Raw genomic sequence first — 19,185 nt, forward strand, 5'->3', positions numbered from 1 at the left:
ATCATCTTTAGCATTTATAAATGTCCCCTTTGTGGTCAATTCTGCACACAATTAGTGGGCGCCAATGGTGCTGAAGTCAACATGAAATCATATTCCAACATTTACTTGTCTTGACAATATATCACAGATACCTGGCCAGTGATATGCTCAGTATCACCTGAAAAGCTAATGAAAATGTTGATCACTTATCCTTTACACAGAGGTTTATGTTAGTTTTGCGTCCAATTTCATACTTTATGCCTTTTCAGGTCAAATCCATATTTGGGATCTATCTGATACGGACTTTGTTTGAAAAGATCTTTAGCTGGATTTTGATTTTCAGTAGATTTTCACCATTGTGAAATGGTGGGTGGAGCCTGAGCAGGAGGAAGGAGCCTCTTCACTATCAGTTTTTACAGGCCATGTGTACGTATGCAGATCAAAGTTGTATTCTACCGGTCATTTCAGGGGAACGTTAGTGAGATGACTAGTTTTAAACATTAAAAATTATGATCATTAAGAGAACTGAAGGGCTAGTAATAATATTTTGTTAAATATGTTAATTAAGTGTTGCTGATAGATAAGCTAGCATGTAGCATGAAGTAACCCTTCTCAGAGATCCTGAAGAGTTGAGTGGCAGTCACAAAAAGTAAAACTAAGAATGAGACCTGGCAAGTTTTTACAGCCAACTAGGGGTTGTTTAAACTCGCAACCTTATTGGGGTTATGTCTTCCTCCCTGTCCACCAGCACCAGATGATGCAGAGAACTGGCACTTGCTGAGAGGCTTGATTACATCATTGTTCTGAAAGATCATCACGCTGGTTCATTGCTGGATCATTTCTATGCTGGGGCAGATTCTGGCGTCAGTTCACAAGTACGCCATTCGCTCCACTGTACACACTGGAGAAATGAGAAAACGCCCGGCTCAGTTGTTGTATAAAAGCGTCCCCTTTAACTTTGTTGGATTAGAACAGTCAAATTTGTTGGTGATATGTTTTGGAACAGACTTACTTGAAATTATTCTTGAGTGTCGTTGCCTTAAAAAAAGGGACAAAGCTCCGCATTCTCTGTATTTCAACTACTGCTGATTGAAGCAGAGGCAGAAACCTCAGTCATTTATTCTGCCTTTGCCTCCTATTAAGCAACGCTGTCTCCTCTAATAACACAAGTACTGCAGACTAAACAAAATGTATGCTTCGACTGACTGTTTAGTTCTGGATCCCTCTTAACAGGCGTGACGGTGATGATGAAAGCTGAATTCACGTATGGTCACCAAAAAGATCTAATGCTCAGTTTTTAATTCTCCAAAATGATCCTTTGATCATGATGTTTTAATGGGTTAATTAATCTCACCTTAAGAAAACAAAAAGCAGAGTTCTCAAGACGACAAGATCATTTTAAACCCATTATCATAGAAAATGAGCCGAGTTATCTCAACAACTCGTGATCTCAGCGGAATTAATACAAATAATCGCAGATGCAGTTGTTTTTCGACTTAAGATGCTTTTTAGTTCAACTACAGTTTACACAGCGAGCCTGTTTTGGGTTACACATCTAAAGTGTGTAACTCTGGTTATCTTTCTCTCCCTGCACCAGCAGTGGATAAAAGCCTGGACTATCAAATCAAACGTTTACTGAACTAATTTAGTCTTGTATATTTTTGTGAGGAATCGCCAAAGGACACAGCAGAACCTCCACAAAGACAAAGCTCTACTGCTTTCTCGCTTGCAGACAAATGCAGTCTCACGCACACACACACACGTACGTAAAGAGGCGGTGCTAGTAGTAGTAGTAAACATTTGAAAGGAACAGGGGTAATTCACTTGATAAATGTCAACCGAAATGAAGCTATCAGCTGAAAGCAATTTCCTTGTGCTTGCCTGTGTTCTGCGCCAGGGACTTGAGAGATTTTCACCCCTCCATCGATCATGAAGCCTCTGTTTTAGGCCAAGGTACACAATGCCCTCAAATTGCTGACATATGGACCTAGAATCACCACAAAAACCTGCCATTTCCACCCCACCCTCCTCTGTCCCAGCCCAGCTACTCCTCTGCTAAACTCTTGTTTATCCAATGACTCTGTTCTGTTTAGACCATTAAAGCAGAGTCATAGAGGGAGACAGAGAACCAGTGGAAATGTATAAAACACATTCTGTAGTCTGTGGCATAATGTGGCTACAAGCTAGCAGCACAGATTTCACAGCGACCAAGACCGCTGTGAAATCTGCAATGTGACCATTCCTAAATTTAATGTCAAGAAGTCAGAAGGCATTCTAATAAAAACAAAATTAGCAGTTGCAAAGCTGCCGAGCAGTAATCATCAAATGACAGTGTGGCTGTGAGACCAAGTGTGTGGGCAAACTTAAAATAAAGCCTGTCTGACTTGTGGGCTGCCTGCGACCAGTAGCGGAAGGAGCAAAACAAATCCCAGTAAAGATGATGACACCAACCACATGACGGTGCAGAAAGCCTCTAGCTGGTGTAAACAGCGCATAGATGAAAGCGGAGCCGTGTGTGTGTGTGTGTGTGTGTGTGTGTGTCGCTGGATCTTGCAGGATACTTCGCGTCCAAACAATTCTTGTTATTGACTTGGTTTCAGCAAGTAATCGCACCGCGATTCCGAATGGCAGCTTTAAATGTGCAGCTATTTAAAGACAAAGGAGGCCAAGTGCACACCATTAAAACCCTTATTTCCTAATGGACAATCGTGGTGCCAGCAGTCAGGGCCCAGAGGTCCGTGTACAGGAAAAGTCCATTATCACTCCACCTAATGGAGGAGGGGGCGACTTCAAACCAAAAGTGGAGAAAATGAAAAGAAAACAAAAGAGAACAAGATGACGCACATGCTTCAAAGCAGTGTTTCTTTAATGGGGTCCATCAATAATGTTGCTTTCCTGACTTTATTGTGTTTAAAATAGAGTAGTCATGTTATCAATCCTAGACATGGACAGAAATTAAAGGCCTTTTTCTTTTAACTCATGCGCATTTTTTAACAGACTTGGAATCAATGAGAAACAAATGTTTGGCAACATGCTAATGGTATCTGTTCAGTCGACTCCTACATCTCTGGAACAAACTCTCTCTCGCTCGTGTCACCAAGAAAAACCCGCAGCCAGTTTACATTCGAACGGGTGCGCTTGCTTTGTATAAACAGACAGCCCATGTGGCAAGGGGTTTGATTAGGAGGAGGCCCACAAATCCCATTAAAAGTCCATTCTTCCCTTTGCTCAGTGTTTGTTTGAAGACGAGAAAAAGTAACAAGGGAGGAGGGAGGTGACAGGCAGTCTGTCGTTGTCATTTCCGTGCCAATTTCTGTTTATGCACTCGTGCAGCTGGACTTAGGTATCTCACAGCAGCGACAAGCACCAACAATGTGGTCAGGAGCAAAAGCCCAGTTTCTGCCTGGAGAACCAAACCGTGTACTCCAAGTCTGAGATGTCCTTGTGTGTGATTCAGAAACTACCTCTTTGACATGATGCAGTCCATTATCAACACGTTAAAAGACGTGTTGCTGCGGTCGTGCGTGTCCTCTAACCATTGCTGAAAATTAGAGACCTGCTTGTTTTTTCTTATCACTGCTTTTAACCTAACAACTCCTTGGTCTTGGCTGCCAGCTGTTTGTCGATGTCCGCAGCAGTGTTGTCTGCCATCTGTTGAATCTTTGGGGGAAAAAAAGAAAGGGAAAGTGAGAAGTATTTTAAAAAAACACCTCTCAATTGTCTTATTTTTGTTTAATAAAGAGATGCTAATGAGAATATCTCATTTTGATTGAAATTTCTCAGGTTTCTTTTAAACTTCCTTTCTTCACTATATCAATTAAGCAGCTGTATAGAGCTTGCTGAATGACCCTCTGCTTCTCTGGTCTCCTACCTGTTTCTCCAGGAGCCGTATTGTGTCCTCAGAGTGTCCCTCCTTTGTCTTTTTCACCTGTGTGACAGCATTGGAGCGCACCCTCCTCAGTGAGTCTTTAGCCTTGTTGCTGAACTGCTTGGCCAGCTTGGCAAGGTTTTCTCTGTGTTCCCGTGTCACTCTGCAGGGAAAAGAAGATGTCGGAACAGAAAGAAAACCCGAGTGTCAGATGATAAGGAAGAATGCCTGGGAGTTAGATGAGTGGCTAATACTATGGAAAGCTGTACTTCTACTTTGAACAGTCACACCTGTTCTCCCCTTCAGTTTGTTTCCATCCACAGAATCTAATAATAATTAATAATTCTGCGACAGCTTCAACCATGACATCAAGTACAAAGGGTGGAACAAAACACCAAAACAGCAACCAAATGAATGTAATCATGCTGTCATACCATCTGTATTCTCATCCTCTATAAGCTTTTTATTTTGTTCAGGGTGGCAGGGGTTGAAGTGGGGCAAGAGGCAGGGTGCGCTCTGGATGAGACAGACACCATTTCAGCTCGTATTCATATCCGTGTGCAATTTAAAATCACAAATGAACTAAACATGTTTTTGAACTGCGGGATGAAACTGGAGGACCTGGAGAAAACCCACACAGAGAGAACACGGAAGCTGCACAGGGAGACACCGGCTGAGATACCTTCGTGCTGTGAGGTGACGGAGGGAACCACTTCATTCAGCCCATAGAGCAGCCCTTAAGTTGTCAATTTTTTTTCAGGGTCACTGCTGCAGTGGAAACATTTTTCTCCCTAACACCGTGTTGACAGAGGTTCTACAGGGGCAGCAGCTGCATGGTTGAACACACACGTGGGGTAGCTTAAAAAGCATCCTCAAGTCATCTGCACACTCTCTATATTAGCTTAGCTCACCTGAAAGGACAACTACTACTACTAAACTACTATGAGTTTCAGCTACTGATGATGTTTATTCCAAATATCCATGGAACAACTTTTCTGAGTAAATCTAAATCAGAAACGCATAAATATACAAACAATGTGGCGTCCCCACTTGTGCAAACGGGAATGCTAACTGCTTGTTTTAAAGGATTAGATTCCTTTTAGGTCCGACTCATGACATCAGACAACAAGCACTTACCAAGGACATAAACCAGCAAGTTTGCATTCACTTTGCATTTGTTAATCAATCAGAAAAGTCCTTCTTTCAATTTCACTCTCCCTTTTTGCCCTTAATTGGCTTTTTTGCCTTTTTGCTGTGGGGACTATTTGCAAACAATCCAAGAGCAGCGTCTATTTACTGCAAACAATACGGTCTAATTACCGATTCCAAAGCCAATCAAGGAGCGCCTTCTCTTTGGAAATGCAAATGGCTGCTTGGAGCGTGCCGAGACTGATTGCAGAGGGAAAGCAGTCTGACTCTTGTGTCCCTGCTCTGCCAGACTAACACCTGCTGCTCCACTCGCACAATCATACATGCACGTCGGCTCACATGCACGTAGACTCACATGCACGCTACGTATATGTATAAGAAAAAACAAAAAAAACACTTTTTTTTATACACACGGAGCTGCATGTTGAGTGAGTGACGGATTGTTTTGTGTGAAGATGTTTGATTTGGCCGAGGAGAGAATGGACGGGGTGGGAGAGGTGAAGTCAGAATGGAGAAAGAGAGACTGACCCCACCCTCACATCAACACACTGAGGGTCTCTATACATCTACAAGAAAAAGTCAATAAACCTGTCAGCTACAGCAAAGCGCACGGAGACCGGTGGATGTATTAGTGGGGTGAACCACAAAACCATCGGAGAGACATTTAGCTATGGTCATTTACATAACAGGCTGATTATTTTATCAGTTTATTAGTTACAACATAACTGTGTAAAAATAAATGAAAAAAGTAAACGCATCTAAAAGTATTTCAATATGAGACAACGGGCTCAACAGAACATTAAGACTCTCTGGTCTGGCAGAAGTTCATTTTCAAGTTAAAATGAGTGAGAAAAACAGAGTAAAGGCAGAAGGAAAATAAAAGTGAAAGGAGACAGATGGTAAAGAAGGAAAGTGCTAAACGGGGGGGAAAGTATTTCTGGCCTTAGGCGTATTTGTGTGTCAGAAAGGGACTCACTTGGGAACAGGCACCTTGATGATCGTCCCGTCCACCTCTGGGTTTAGGTTCATGCAACTCTCTCTGAGGGCACGGGTGGCTGCTGCTGTAGCCTGGGGGCAAACACACACACACACACACACACACACACAGAAATACAATTTGAGCACTGGTGTGAATGGAAAAGCAGGGCTGCAACTGCAGGTAGTGGCTTAGCTCCAGCTGGCAATCATTAAGGTGTTGTATGTGTGTGTGAGTGTGTGTCAGGGGAATCCCACGCAGCGTGGAAGTGCCTTGGGCCACTGTTGGTGCTCAGCCTCCTGGGACTGGACTGAGAGGTTGCAGGGCAGAGTTTTGACCTCTGACAAGTCCACAGAAGAGTCTGCCTGTGCTCGTATTTGATACATGGACACACAAATGTGCTTTGCGTTTAATTATTAAGATGGTAAACGATAATTATATTGAAGTGATACGTTTAAGCATATTAATGAATGCACATATAAACATTTATTCACCTTAATTAAGAGTTCTCATGCATCGTGGCCAAATTTCACTTGAGGCCATCTCAGGACAAGATGGAACACATTCCTTTTCAAAAATTCTGGTTAAACATGCTGAAAGGTGGCAGTAAGAAATGCTTTTCAAACAGGCAACATATTAAAATAGCTGAGAGGAGGCCTTTGATGATAACTGTGATAACTGTGAAATGTAAAATCAGGTTAGAGCGATTTTTGGTGAATGATTTAATTTCAGCTGATATTTTGTCTTCATGGCAGCTGTGACACAATGTGGCATTGACTTTTACATATAGCTATTGTTACAATTGTTACCGACTTTGTCTCCAATAGACCATAATACTGTTGAAATACCATTATTGTCATTCCTATTTGTAGTTTTTGTTGTTGTTATTTTCTATAAATGCTGTGATCAGAAATTCTTCTGGCCACAGTTTTTCATGTTGTGAAATAGAAGATTTGTGTTTAAAAAAAAAAAAGCAGCAAACACAACATTTTGCAAAAATAAAATCCAAATTCCTCTGTATGAACTTTTTATTAACCATCATCTTCAGGAAAGAACTCAGCTCTCTTTGATGAAATAATAAATACTTCAGCGCATTAACAGATGTAGCTCATTTATAAATGCCTTTATAGACTAAAACTCTGACATCTCTGTACTGCAAACTCTTACTTTTACCTCTATGCTGACTTCTTAGAAGGTAAGTTGTATGTCAGCTCGGATGATTTGTCTGTCTGGCACTGCCAAATGAAAAATGTGTTTGTTGAAACTATGTCTAGCAATCAAACCTGTAGAAAAAACTTCCTTTTTCCTCTGCTGTGGATCAAAATATTTCCTTGAAAACAAACATTTCTCGTGACATGATCTGTAACACCATTCCAAAAAAAAAAAGAAAAAAAAAAGGAAAATAATCAAAGGGTGATGACAAAATTAGTATTAAGTGTTTAGTGAGAAGACAAGTGTGGACACTGACTGAGGAGGCAGCTGCGCAAAGCAACGAGTCAGACAAAAGATGTTGATTAGAGATTTGGAGAACTGCTTGTCCACACTCAGAAAGTCCTTAATGGTATCAAATCTACTACTTTGGTGCGTTTGTGAACTTTTAATTAAAAAGTAACATTTATGGCAAGAAGGTGAGCAAGCAGGCAGAGAGGAGGATCGCTTGAAACCCTGTTCTAAATGTTAAAGCAGCATTCACGTGCGTGAAACTTACAATACAAAACGCAATCTTTTAGCACAGTAAAGCCGTGCACGGAGGAGAGTGGAAAAACAGTCAAATTGCATGACAATTTCCTCAGCTGAGCTTTAGAAAGAGTAATACAAGAAAGAAAAGCCACAAACTTTCCTCCTCTTTTATTTATTCATTTATTTTTTTCTCCCCTAACTATCCAACTCTCCTTTCTTGACAGCTCCTTCTGGCCCTTTCCACTGGGGTGAAAAAATGGCAGCAAGATTAAAGGAATTTATTTGTGAGCACTAAATTAATTCATGAGGTTTCTTTTCTTTTGCTAAGATCATCCGGAAAGCAGGCCTCCAGTTGCTCTCTTTGAGTGTGGGTGATAGATTCAGCCCATACCTATGTTTGATTGTTCTCGGCATCAAATTCATCACCGTTTCCTCTCTCAGACTACCACTGCAGTGGTTCCAAAAACCCGAGCGGAATTCTTCTGAAAAAGCCGGGCAGGTTCTGGTTAATATGTTGGAGAGGAAGAGAAATTACACTGAAGTTTCACATCAAACGCTCACGGCCCGGTTCAAAGCAGATTGGCGAGCAGAGAGGAATGTGTGTGAGAGTCTGCGTGCGTGTGTGTTTAAAGACAATTCGCGAACACAGAGTTTAGATGCTGAAAAGAGAACATGCAAACACTTATTTCAAATCACACACACACGAACAACAAATTGCCCCCGGATTTAAATGTGGTTGAAGATGTTGTTATTCCATCGTGTCTTCACAGGCTGCTCCTAATGAATGAATAGAAAAAACAATAGTAGAGGCTCTGCAGTGCCCGGTAATGGATAGGCATCATTATAGGCCTATTAGCCGTGGGTACTGAGGACACCTCTGTGTGGGACAGAGCCAACGCGGGACCTGAAGTGTGTGTCTTTTGGTGCGTGTGTGGTCTGTTTGCTGGAAAGAAGAGAAAAAAAGAAAACGCAACTCGCCGGAAAACCATTTAGCCAGATTCATATTGAAAACTGGATTTCAAGATTTTAAGTGTTGATAAATACAAGGATTTGAATGCTGTTTTATGTTTGTATGACGCGGTTCCACCTGGAGAACAAACAAGTGAAACCAAAGCCGATAAGAAAGTAGAAGGGACAGGAAGGTATTTTGAGAGGACTGTGTTTGTTTGACAGGCCGTCTTTAGAAAGAACAAAAAGCTTTCAGATATCATCTGTGCTCATAAAATCTGGTTAATATCTATAAAGAAACTACAGCTGTGGCGATACGTCTTACAGTGTCACCAAAATAAGCAGAAGCACATCAGGAGCACTTTGGAAACCTGTTTATTTTCAATAATCCCTGAGCAACAAAAACAAAATTTTACATAACAACGTCTTGATAAGGATGTGTTTTGTGAGAGTTGTTGTTTCATTCAGATTTTGGTTTTGGTTTGTCCGTTTCGTCCAGTCTTGTTATAGTTTCCACCTCAGGACTAACAATAAAGCAGCAGGTCTCTGCGGGGCGTGCTGTATTTTCACTATTAACGCAAGGCGAGGTGGCATCATTTGTTATTCCTTTTCCTCTGAACTGGGCTCAGCTTTTAAATACATGTCCCGATCACTTCCTGTTTCCTTATCTTAGATTTTTATCCTAAATTTACAAACGTGTGAGGACACTTTTAAGCATTTCTAAAACAACCACACAAACTGTCTAACCTTAATAAAACAGGATTCATGATACAGTAATATTCTAGGGATGTACACATCAGTATGCATTCCACTGTATCAGTGTATCTGTGGATAGCAGTGAATGCCAGTGGCTAATATTTATCTGGCTTGTCCTGATTGAGTTGCATTGACTTTAGGCTGAAACTGAGAAGATATATTTACTTCTACTTTGTCTTAATAATCTTTTTTTTCTTAACTAAATTGACCCCGTTGTGTGAAATGTTGTAAAAATAAAGGTTTTCGATACATTTGGATCAAAGGTTTCGTGCTCATTCAAAGAAAGCGTGATCAAAGGCTGAAATACTTGAAAACTGTTCATCTTTATAAAGCATATTTCATTGTTTCCCATTGAAGGGTAAATAAATTCCAGATTTCCCCCAATTGGTGCATCCCTAGGTTATTTGTGTAGTAGCTTCTTGCTCTTTTTGATCAAATGTAAATTATCAATTTGCATGAAATCACTATTGAGGATTTTGCACATGGTAATATGAGCATTCTAACAAGTATTTTTTTCGACAGTGTGTAGTACAAAAATGAAAAACTTGAACTTTGCAAACAGCTGCAGATGGAAAGTGGAGCAGATATGAGATTGTGAAATCAATACACAGTGGACAAAATCACTAGTGACATCAAAGACAGAGAAGAAAGTCGATATATTATATATGATTTCATAATGGTGCGTAAAATTCCTCTCCAAAAAAAAAAAAAAAAAAGACTTTCAGAATTTCCAGGCTACCAGAAAGTCAGGCCACCTCTGCGCCCTTGAACAAAATCTGGGAGGGGGAGAAAAAAGAAAAAAAATAATCCATTTCTTCCTAACCTAGGGGTAAAGTGAGGTCATTTCCTATCTGTGACAACTCACACAGACATAACCACACTGCAGTGCACACATACACGTCGCTGCTATCTTTCACCCCTACAACAAAGGGCTCCTTGAGTGATCCATCAATTAGCATCTGAGACGCAGGGCACAGAGAGCGGCAGGTCAGGTTTCATTTACAGAGTGATGTGGGATTCCAGTTCTGGTCTGGCTCACTTTTCCTTCTGCGAGCACCATCTATCTGTCTGCGCTTTGGATTATTTTTACAAAGCTTAGTTATTTCGTGCTTGTCCATATGAGACAAACACATACCGGTAGGAAGAAACTGTGCCGGTGTGTGCCTTTGTGTTCGACTCTGTGTGTGAGCGTATGTGATTGTCTTACTTCAGGGAAGCTGCTCATGTTGACCATAATGAGCTGAGGTGACTTCATGGCGATCTGACCCAGCTGGTTAAGGGGGAACTTCCCATCTTGAGTCGTCACCACAATGTGATCCAGAACCCCTAAACAAACACAGATCAGTGGACGGGTTTACTCTCTTTATTTACCTTCACAGACATTTGAGGCATTGTTTTGGTCTTGCCAGGTGCAGGGTATACAAAGGCTGCGTTTCATGAATATTTTATTCAATATTTGGAGATTCAAGTATTATATTTCTTGTCTTCTGTGTCTTCTTACTATTACCTTAGATAGTAAACTGCATCTTTCAACTGCTAACTTACTTTTTCAACCATGTATTTATCATTGTGCTGCCTGTTTGGCATTTAGCAGTTACATGTTAATTGATATTGTGGTCTCATATTCTAAGTATTAATCCAGGTACTGGAGTCCTACTGAATGTGGTTGGCGTTCTGCTTTGATAGCACCGTTTCCATAAAGAAATGGGATGAATGAAAACACAGTCAATCATTTATTCATTCATACTAACAAACAGACAGACAGAGGAATGTGCAGCAGAAGCCACAAATTACATATGTTATGAGAAAAAAAAAAAAAGGTTAGGCCACTGTCAGACTGTTAAAAGTTTCCATGATCTATTGTCTCTTTTCACCATCAACAGTGAGAGAAACAAAGGTTAGTTTGCCAAAACAAGCTAACTTCTGACCCTCCCTCTCCTCTTCTCCTCTTTTCCTCCCTTGCTCCATCCATCCATCCCTCTCCTCTCCTCCATCTGGCTAACCTCAGACGCAGTTGTTTCCTTCTTCTCCACCTCTGCCTTACATCACTCCCTCCCTTCTTTCCCCCCCGTAGGGACTTTGCTGGTGCTCTGTGTGGAAAAGCGAGGTGAAGGGGAGGTGAGCCAGTGGTGTAATTTTCTCTATAAGATCAATTCATCATCTGATTTCAAGGGCAAAATAAAAGACATATCAATCAGAGATTTAATGCAGATGCAAAATATTAGAAACAAAAGGCTGGCATGATGCGATTACATTGATACCAGCTGCATTACACTGCTTACCTGCCTGCCAATTGTACCGTTGAATTCACATGGCCATTTACCTGCAGTCCATCCAAGGCCTTATTCGTTACCCTCTGCCTTTGTTACATGTGCATCAACACATAGCATAGTCAGCTTTAAGACAGTTATTTCTTTGACTGAAGGATGGATGCTGAGGAGGCAGCACAGAGCGGTTGAAAGATGGGCAGACGAAGAAAGGAATAATCTGTCAAATATCAGAAATTTGGCAAAAGTTTTTTCTTTACAAGTGCTGCTGTAATTGTTTTGAACAGATGTTGAATTTCAGAACACATAAAGACCCTTTTAATTGTTACACGACATCTTGTTGATGAGTTGCTGGGGACAGTGTGACTTTAAAGTGACATGGAGACCTTTGTTCAGTGGCAGTTCCTGTATTTTAAATAAATAAAGTAGTGTTGGGTCAGATCTGTGAACTGCTTTCATTTTTCTGACAATTAAAACAGTCGTAAGAACGTCGTTCAAGAGTGGTGATTCTGTATTTGTTTCCAGGTGTTGTAGATCAGGCAGGAATTTTGTTTTGTGCTCACTCTCTTCAAAGAGGTGCTCGCATTTCCCACCGAGTGCCAAAACGTAATCTCATATTCTAGCAACTGGAAAAATGCAGCAGTGCAGCAATCACGACTTCACTCTTCACATGATTTCATGTTGGTCAACTGTTTGAGTCTCTATAGTCGGCTGTTTTTCCTTCATTAAGGCCATGACACACTGAGCCTAGGGTTGGCTCACATATCTCTATCTACTTCGTCTCCCTTCCTGCACTCTATTATCACATCCTCTTGTGCACACTGATTGAAAATCCTATTAGGTATCTATCTGGTGTGTTAAATTGCTACACAACAAGAGGAGTCGTTCAGAATTGCTGAGACCTTTCCTGTATTACACTTAACTACTACTCTTTGCTCGAACTTTTAGGGCAAAGTTATGGGCTAACTGCAACTCTTCTAACACTGAATGGAGGCCCAGGTGAGTGCTGTGAAGTTGCCCCAGAACCAAACCAACAGTGTCTTTGCTCGCTTTTGTAAACCGAGTCATCTCATCATAGATAAGGAAATTAGTAAGAGTATGTTAATTACTGGGCTTTAAAGGTGACCTTGTTTTAACCCTGTGCATAGAGGCACACTAGTCGCTTATCAAGCTGAAAATGTTGACCGTTAAAATATTTTGTTTACATGGAAACGGAGCAAGTTTCCAAGCCATATTAACCATATGTGAATATAATGGACGTGCCATTTATCCCTCATGCATCCATCTGTCTGACTTCCTCCTATACGTTTGACCATTGATGCACACAAACAAATATACACAAATATGCACTCATGGCAATACACAGCAGTGCATGCTGTCATTATCTCACACACACACACACACACACACACTCGTAGATTTAATGAGAGCCAGATGAGAGGTTCATGGAACAAGCACACAGTCTTGCATGAGACACACGCACACACACATTCGGACAGCTGACGTCATTCCACCATCTCATCTCTGCTGTCAGCTCTAAGTCCTGCTGCCTCCCTGGATTACTGTGCAGCTGGACAGAGGAGAGAGGGATGAAGGGACTGGAAGAGAGCAGTTAGGGTTCGACAGATTGAGGGAAAAGACAGGAGGGATGACAGAATGAAGGGATGGATGCACAAATGATGAAACAGAGAGAGAAGGGTAGAGAGAGGACTCGAGAGATGGAGGAAGTGAAGCAGGGAACTGCTGAGATTAATGCCCCGTGAACAAATGTTTCCTTGTGGCTCAGTAAGAAATGTTAATTAAAAAGTAAGGAGAAGAAACTGAGAAATGACAGATGAGGATGGGAGAAAACAAGAAGCTCAGAATTGTTGGAAAAACAAATGAGGGAGGGTTTGAACACAGAGAATGACTCAAAACTGTTGAGTTATGAATGGCGATAGAATAAAAATGGTTGGAAATACAAAAAGTAAGCCAGGACACTGAGAGGTTAATGAGTAAAGAAAAGAAAAAAATCATCTAAACTGATTTTCAGTTTCTGTTGCATTTTTGTGTAAAAAAATGAAAAAGTCTACCAAAAAAAAGCCAATCTGAAAGTGCAAGTGAGGAGAAAAAGAACAAATTCAAGAGAATTTTAGTTTGAAGTCCGATTCTGGCGGCTGCCTCCTCCTCTGGGAGCTTCCATTACACACCCCATCCCTGACTCCCAGAGCCCTGCTCGTATTTGTTAGAACCCAGAGACAAAAGGTCATGGCCTGGATGTAGTTGGGGAAACATAGGCCGAAGCAAGGTCAAGGTAACGCCACATGGGGATCTCCTCATATTAAGCCCTTGAGCCATTTGTGAGGCGGATGAAAGCACAAGGGACTTTGATTCCAAAGTAAAAATATGTGATCTGCTGTTAAGTCAAAGGTCTCATGAATGAACTAAATGGTACACATGAGTATAAAACTACTCTTTCAGATTTGCACTTCAATACAAACTAAGTCAAGGAATAATTCATGAACAGTCCATACAGCAAGGACTTGGACAGCATTGTTCTTCAGCTCATGTACTCACATACAATTTAAAATAGGTTACAACAATTGAAAAAAGTTGAGACTCTGTAACTTATAAATTAAAACCAGAAGACATCTATCTGTAAACTATTCAATCCATATGCTGTTAAATGAAAACAGCCGAAAGACTGCAAACAAAATGCTGAAACAGAGAAATATGTTTGCTTTCGAAAATCAGATTTTCATTAGAAATTTTAGACCAGTAAAGGTTAAAAATAACAGAAATAAAACAACACTCTGTTAGCTTTGGGGAAATTACTTTAGCTGTAGATTTTTTTTCTTGCCTGATCTAGAATCTCAGCTGCTCGACAATTCAGAGCCTCATTTGTCCAGTTATTTTGTTCATCTCTACAAAAGTTTTTGAGTGAGTGACAGATCTGAATGGTAGACGAGCTTCAATTATGAAGCCATGCTGCTGTAATACATACCGAGCTACATGTGACATGTCTTCCCTGAACAAGACGTCCTCAGCAGCATTTATCAGTTCCAAAAAGAATCTCCACTTTAAAATGGTCAAACCGCAGAAGAGGTTTCCTCTCCCCTTTAAATTGGTTAACTTTATTTGTGTGTGTAGCAGTGACCTGTGTTCACTGAAATGAAACCAAGGCTCATGTTTTACATGCAGCTCTTCCTGAAGGCCCACAGATCACAGCTAATCAATTAACATTGTTTGTATGGGGATTTCTATGGATTCTCTCAATCAGAAACTGGCAAGACATCCAATGTTCCACCAGGTGGTTTTTTTCAGCAACCCTTTTTCAGTTTTTGTTGACCCTTTTCCTTTTTTGGAGGAACTTGAAGCTTTTCATTTAAGAGGGTTTAAAGTATCTGCAAATCTGTTTTTATTTACATTTTTCACAAAAGTAAACATTTTTGGAATGAAATGCAACAGCTCCTACATTAAAGTGCCAAGTCTCAGCTTTCATTTGAGTAATGCAGCAATTCAAAAACATCTGTTTCAATTCGTAGTGCCCAAACTGAAAGTTTTAACTCTGAGTTTTAATGTGAATGGACAGTGATACAGAACAAGTCAAACTAAACAGCTTTACTTAACATTCTGTTGAAAAGTGTTTGCAGTTAGTTACTGTCTGCACTTCTTTAATCCACAGTTATGAGGAAACTTTGCATTTTTTGGTTCCTCTTCTTCATCCTGAATAGCTCTTTGGTTGTTTTTGCCTAATGTACAGATTTCTTTCCCCTCTGACATCATGTCTAGAATGAACACAACTCTGGATTCTAGCAAACCATCCACCTTTCATATCTTTCCTAACAGCTTTCTAAATGGCATCTCCCCATCAAGTCTGAGTCTCTTGTGAGCTTTTCTGTGAATCAGTGAAGGTTGAAACAACGTGCAGCTGCGCAAGACTTATTAAGCAGCAAAGGGAATTATTTGTTAATCCATTAAGATCTGAGTCCCTCTCTAAACAACAGATTCATATGCCATTTTCACCATTAAAAAAAGAAGTCAGGAACTATCCAATTGGCTTTCTGTGTACCTTATGTTTGGTGTGGTAACTTTGCTTTGATCTTAAGAATAATTTGATTCATGCATGCCTTGCCTCACTGGTAACTGCTGGATTTTGTACTTGAAACATGCGAGAGACCAAATTAGAGTGACGTAAGGAGAGACAGGCGGACAAAAAATGTCAGAGGGAGTCCAAGAGAGGCATAAGCTGACTACCTGGCGAGGTTCGGATGCTGAGGCTGCGTGTGAAGTCATCTTTGAGCGCATTGACAACAGTGGTCATGTCCTCCTTTACTTCATCCAGACTGATTATGTCTTGCACCAGAGCAGAATTAATATTCACCTTGGCTGACTGGCCCTTTGCCTTGGCTTGGAAGATGAAGAGAAGGGGGAAGAGGAAAAACATTAGATTCATATCTAAGACAAACATCCAGTCAACAAGCTCACACGCATGACATCTGAGCTGTAGAAGTTCAGCACTTATGAGTTTGTGCTTTCCTCACAGACCTTTTGCCTTCTTGGTGGCATAGAGCCTGGCGCATGTAGCAGCAGGGTGGTGGCTGGCGCCGAGGTACAGAGGTGGTCCAACAATGACCCTGGAGGAGACCAGGACGGGAGACCTGACGTGTCGGACCAGGGACGGACACAGAAAATGTCGGAGCAGGCTCAGATGGTTCAAAGCCATAACTGTCACGAATAATAAAGAAATCAGTTCATTTAGTAAAATGAGGTAATAGCTCATATCAGCCAGCAGGAGGTAGAACTACATCTTATTCGAACTTTCACTGTTCCAAGAGCTCTTCTTTCCTCTCCAAATATATGAGAATAATTAGTTGCTGCATTTCCTTTGCAGTGTCAGACATATCTTCATATTTGACCATCTAAATAACATTCAGATACACAAGAGATCAACTTAGGGATGAAAGGTCAGCGTTCCCCATTTTTAAGAGCAACCACAAATATCAAGAATAATCTGTGTGGATCAAAGCACATGCACATTTCTATCTCCACCCTAACCTGATGATGTCGTACATTTTCAGTACATCACTGAAAAGTTAAATGAAAAAGAGCCAACAAATGACATTAAATCTCACAGCATATGTATCAAATATCATCCATCCATTAAAGAATAAGCAGTTTATCAATGACCAAATTGCTTCAGCTCAATGCTTTTTCACATAAAAAAAAAAAGTTTGGTTTTAATTGGCATATTAAAAGACTCTCTACATCGTTTCACACTGTACCAACATTTAACGGTATCAAGTGTTAACCCCAAGGTGCTTAACCTTTAATATTCAACTGGCTTTCTTTCAACGAGCGTTTGTTGACATCGACAACCACAGAGCTGTTGTGGACACATTCTGCTTGCAAGCCAAATGAAAAAGACCACGTTTGTTTGATTTACAGCAAAAAGTTACTAGCAAGCAATCAAATAGTTTATCAAAAGTATCAGCATGACAGTTAAGGCTACATTACATACAGATACACAACGCGTTTTCCTTGCTACAGGATACTACACAATATAACCATCTCCGTGCTGAGCCCACGCACAGTTGTTTGGGCATTCCTGAGCAGGAACTCCCATTCAAAAAACCAACAGAATGAGGCCATTCCCTGCCTTTCTATGGAAAGAGCCCGTCCCACCTTGCAAACAGGCTCTTGACTGTGAACTGTGTCACTGACCCTCAGCGTGCACCCACAAATGAAGACAACTGCCAAGGTATTTGAGCCCACACAGACACAAACACACATTTTAGGTCAATCTTTCACAGTCAGTGACTGACACCCTCTATTGTCTGATGGGTGTTTACAACTATTACCTGCAAGGGGGGAACATACCATCCTGCTGTTTAAACAATTCATTTACAGTGTTGTTTTTTTTTCTTTTTCTAAATACATTGTGTTACAGATTTTTTTTTTTCATTTCTGCTTGAAGCCAACATGATGCAAACTAATCCCATTAACTGGCTACTAGAGTCGTTTCTCTGCCCAACCACGAGGATCACAAAAAGTTCCAGTAATTCAAAGAGTTTTGGCTGAACAGAGGGAGCTGGGAATTCAAAAATAGTAATTCACACAAAGATGAGTTGCCCCAATGTGGCAGAAAGCCTGATAGCAGCATTTCTGTCAGGGGTTTGTTGGGAGTTTCACAGCAGTAAACCATTTTCATGAACAATCAGAAGTCTAACCTTTAAAGTAACATTTAAACATCCCACAGTGTGTTATTTGCATACAACTGTGGATAATAAAGCAATGCTGATCTCAGTGTCCTCTCATGTAACTACAGACATGCCACTAATCCCTGTTGTCACTGAAGAAATGTACCAGAATTCAATCATGTTTTGATTGCATAACTTAGGCTAGACTTTAGACCACCGCCTCCAATACAAACCCAGAACAGGTATCCATGGCTGGCAGGTTTCCTGACAAACCGATATGATACGCCACACTGTGGCAGAGCAGATAGGCAGAGATGTGGGACTGTGACAGATCTCTTTAAAGAGGAAGTCAAGCAGAAAAAGTGAAGCACAGGTGTTCAGTGGGATACTGTAGATTCATATCCTGTAGATTTCACAGCAGCTGCAGACACACATCTGCTCCTTCCAGTAACAGGAGCCAGCTGGTGAGCCCGCATGCTCCCTCTGTTCGCTTCAGCAAATAACACTGCAGAGTATCTGATGATGTTCTGCATGGCTTTGCCTCGTCAAACAAACAGCTCACAATGATGCTGAAACTCTCAAATCTAAACAGCTACAGGGGAGAGTTAAAAAAAAAAAAAGCGAGCCTAAGGTCCAAAATTACAACCGGAAATTGCTTTATTTACTCATGTATTTGCTTTTCCAATTAGAGGTCCAACACATCATCAAAGTTATTTTTCGACACAGCAGCATATCATCCTATGTTCAAAGTATGAGCCAGTACCTCTGTCATTTTTCATTAATAACTCTGCAACTGATTCGTTCAGTATGTCTAAATTAACTTGATCAACTGTTCATTTCAGTGCTCAAAAACTCACATAAACACTAACTGGATCCCGGGCATTCTTTATGATTGAAACCAAATATATATACAATTATCATACAGTTAAGTCTTTCCGTATTCATAATTTCATATTATTCAGTAATGCAAAGACCACCAAGTTCAAGTGTTTTTTAAATGGCTGCTTAGGACACACGAAAATGTACATAAAATACATAAGTAGGTATAATGTATCACAACAAAATACACAAATATCTAGGCAAATTAACTGTTGCAACACTGTATGACTGTAGAGCTGTGTGAAGGTCGGAGTGACTGGGGGCGTGCGTGCGACTCTTCCTCGCTTTCTTTTTAAACCGAGCCTCGCACAAACACACCCACGTAATGCTCAAAATGGTGCTCGTTAAATGCATTTAAGATTCGGCCAAACGCAACTCTAAATTACCCGGAAAAACCCATACTTACTTCAAGACCAGTGTCTTTACAGAAGAACCATGCTAGCTAATCGTGGAAACGTCGAAAAGTTTACGTATGTGACGTCATCAACAAGCGTTCACTGTATT

The 19,185-nt window shown here is 40.7% G+C and overlaps 1 protein-coding gene across 1 annotated transcript; it reads right to left on the minus strand.

The window, feature by feature from the left end:
* Positions 1-2,827: 2,827 nt before the first annotated feature.
* Positions 2,828-19,147, minus strand: mrrf (mitochondrial ribosome recycling factor). The gene is made up of 7 exons (XM_072372019.1): positions 19,088-19,147; positions 16,151-16,330; positions 15,860-16,012; positions 10,564-10,682; positions 5,973-6,064; positions 3,851-4,010; positions 2,828-3,639 (listed from the first exon to the last, which is right to left on the minus strand). The coding sequence occupies exons 2-7, from the start codon at positions 16,326-16,328 to the stop codon at positions 3,562-3,564; spliced, it is 780 nt and encodes a 259-aa protein (XP_072228120.1). The 5' UTR covers positions 16,329-16,330; positions 19,088-19,147; the 3' UTR covers positions 2,828-3,561.
* Positions 19,148-19,185: the final 38 nt, after the last annotated feature.

The sequence above is a fragment of the Leuresthes tenuis genome, unplaced genomic scaffold, assembly GCF_036924035.1.
Source record: "Leuresthes tenuis unplaced genomic scaffold, fLeuTen1.0.hap1 SCAF_19, whole genome shotgun sequence".
NCBI classification, from domain to species: Eukaryota; Metazoa; Chordata; class Actinopteri; order Atheriniformes; family Atherinopsidae; genus Leuresthes; species Leuresthes tenuis.

Excerpts from the sequence above, each read along its gene's own strand:
- mrrf (XM_072372019.1), bottom strand. The coding sequence starts at position 16,328 with ATGGCTTTGAACCATCTGAGCCTGCTCCGACATTTTCTGTGTCCGTCC. Across the intron at positions 16,013-16,150 it reads TGCCACCAAGAAGGCAAAAG|CCAAGGCAAAGGGCCAGTCA; the intron begins GTCTGTGAGGAA and ends TCATCTTCCAAG. Across the intron at positions 10,683-15,859 it reads CAGCATCCGAACCTCGCCAG|GGGTTCTGGATCACATTGTG; the intron begins GTAGTCAGCTTA and ends GTGTTTGTTTAG.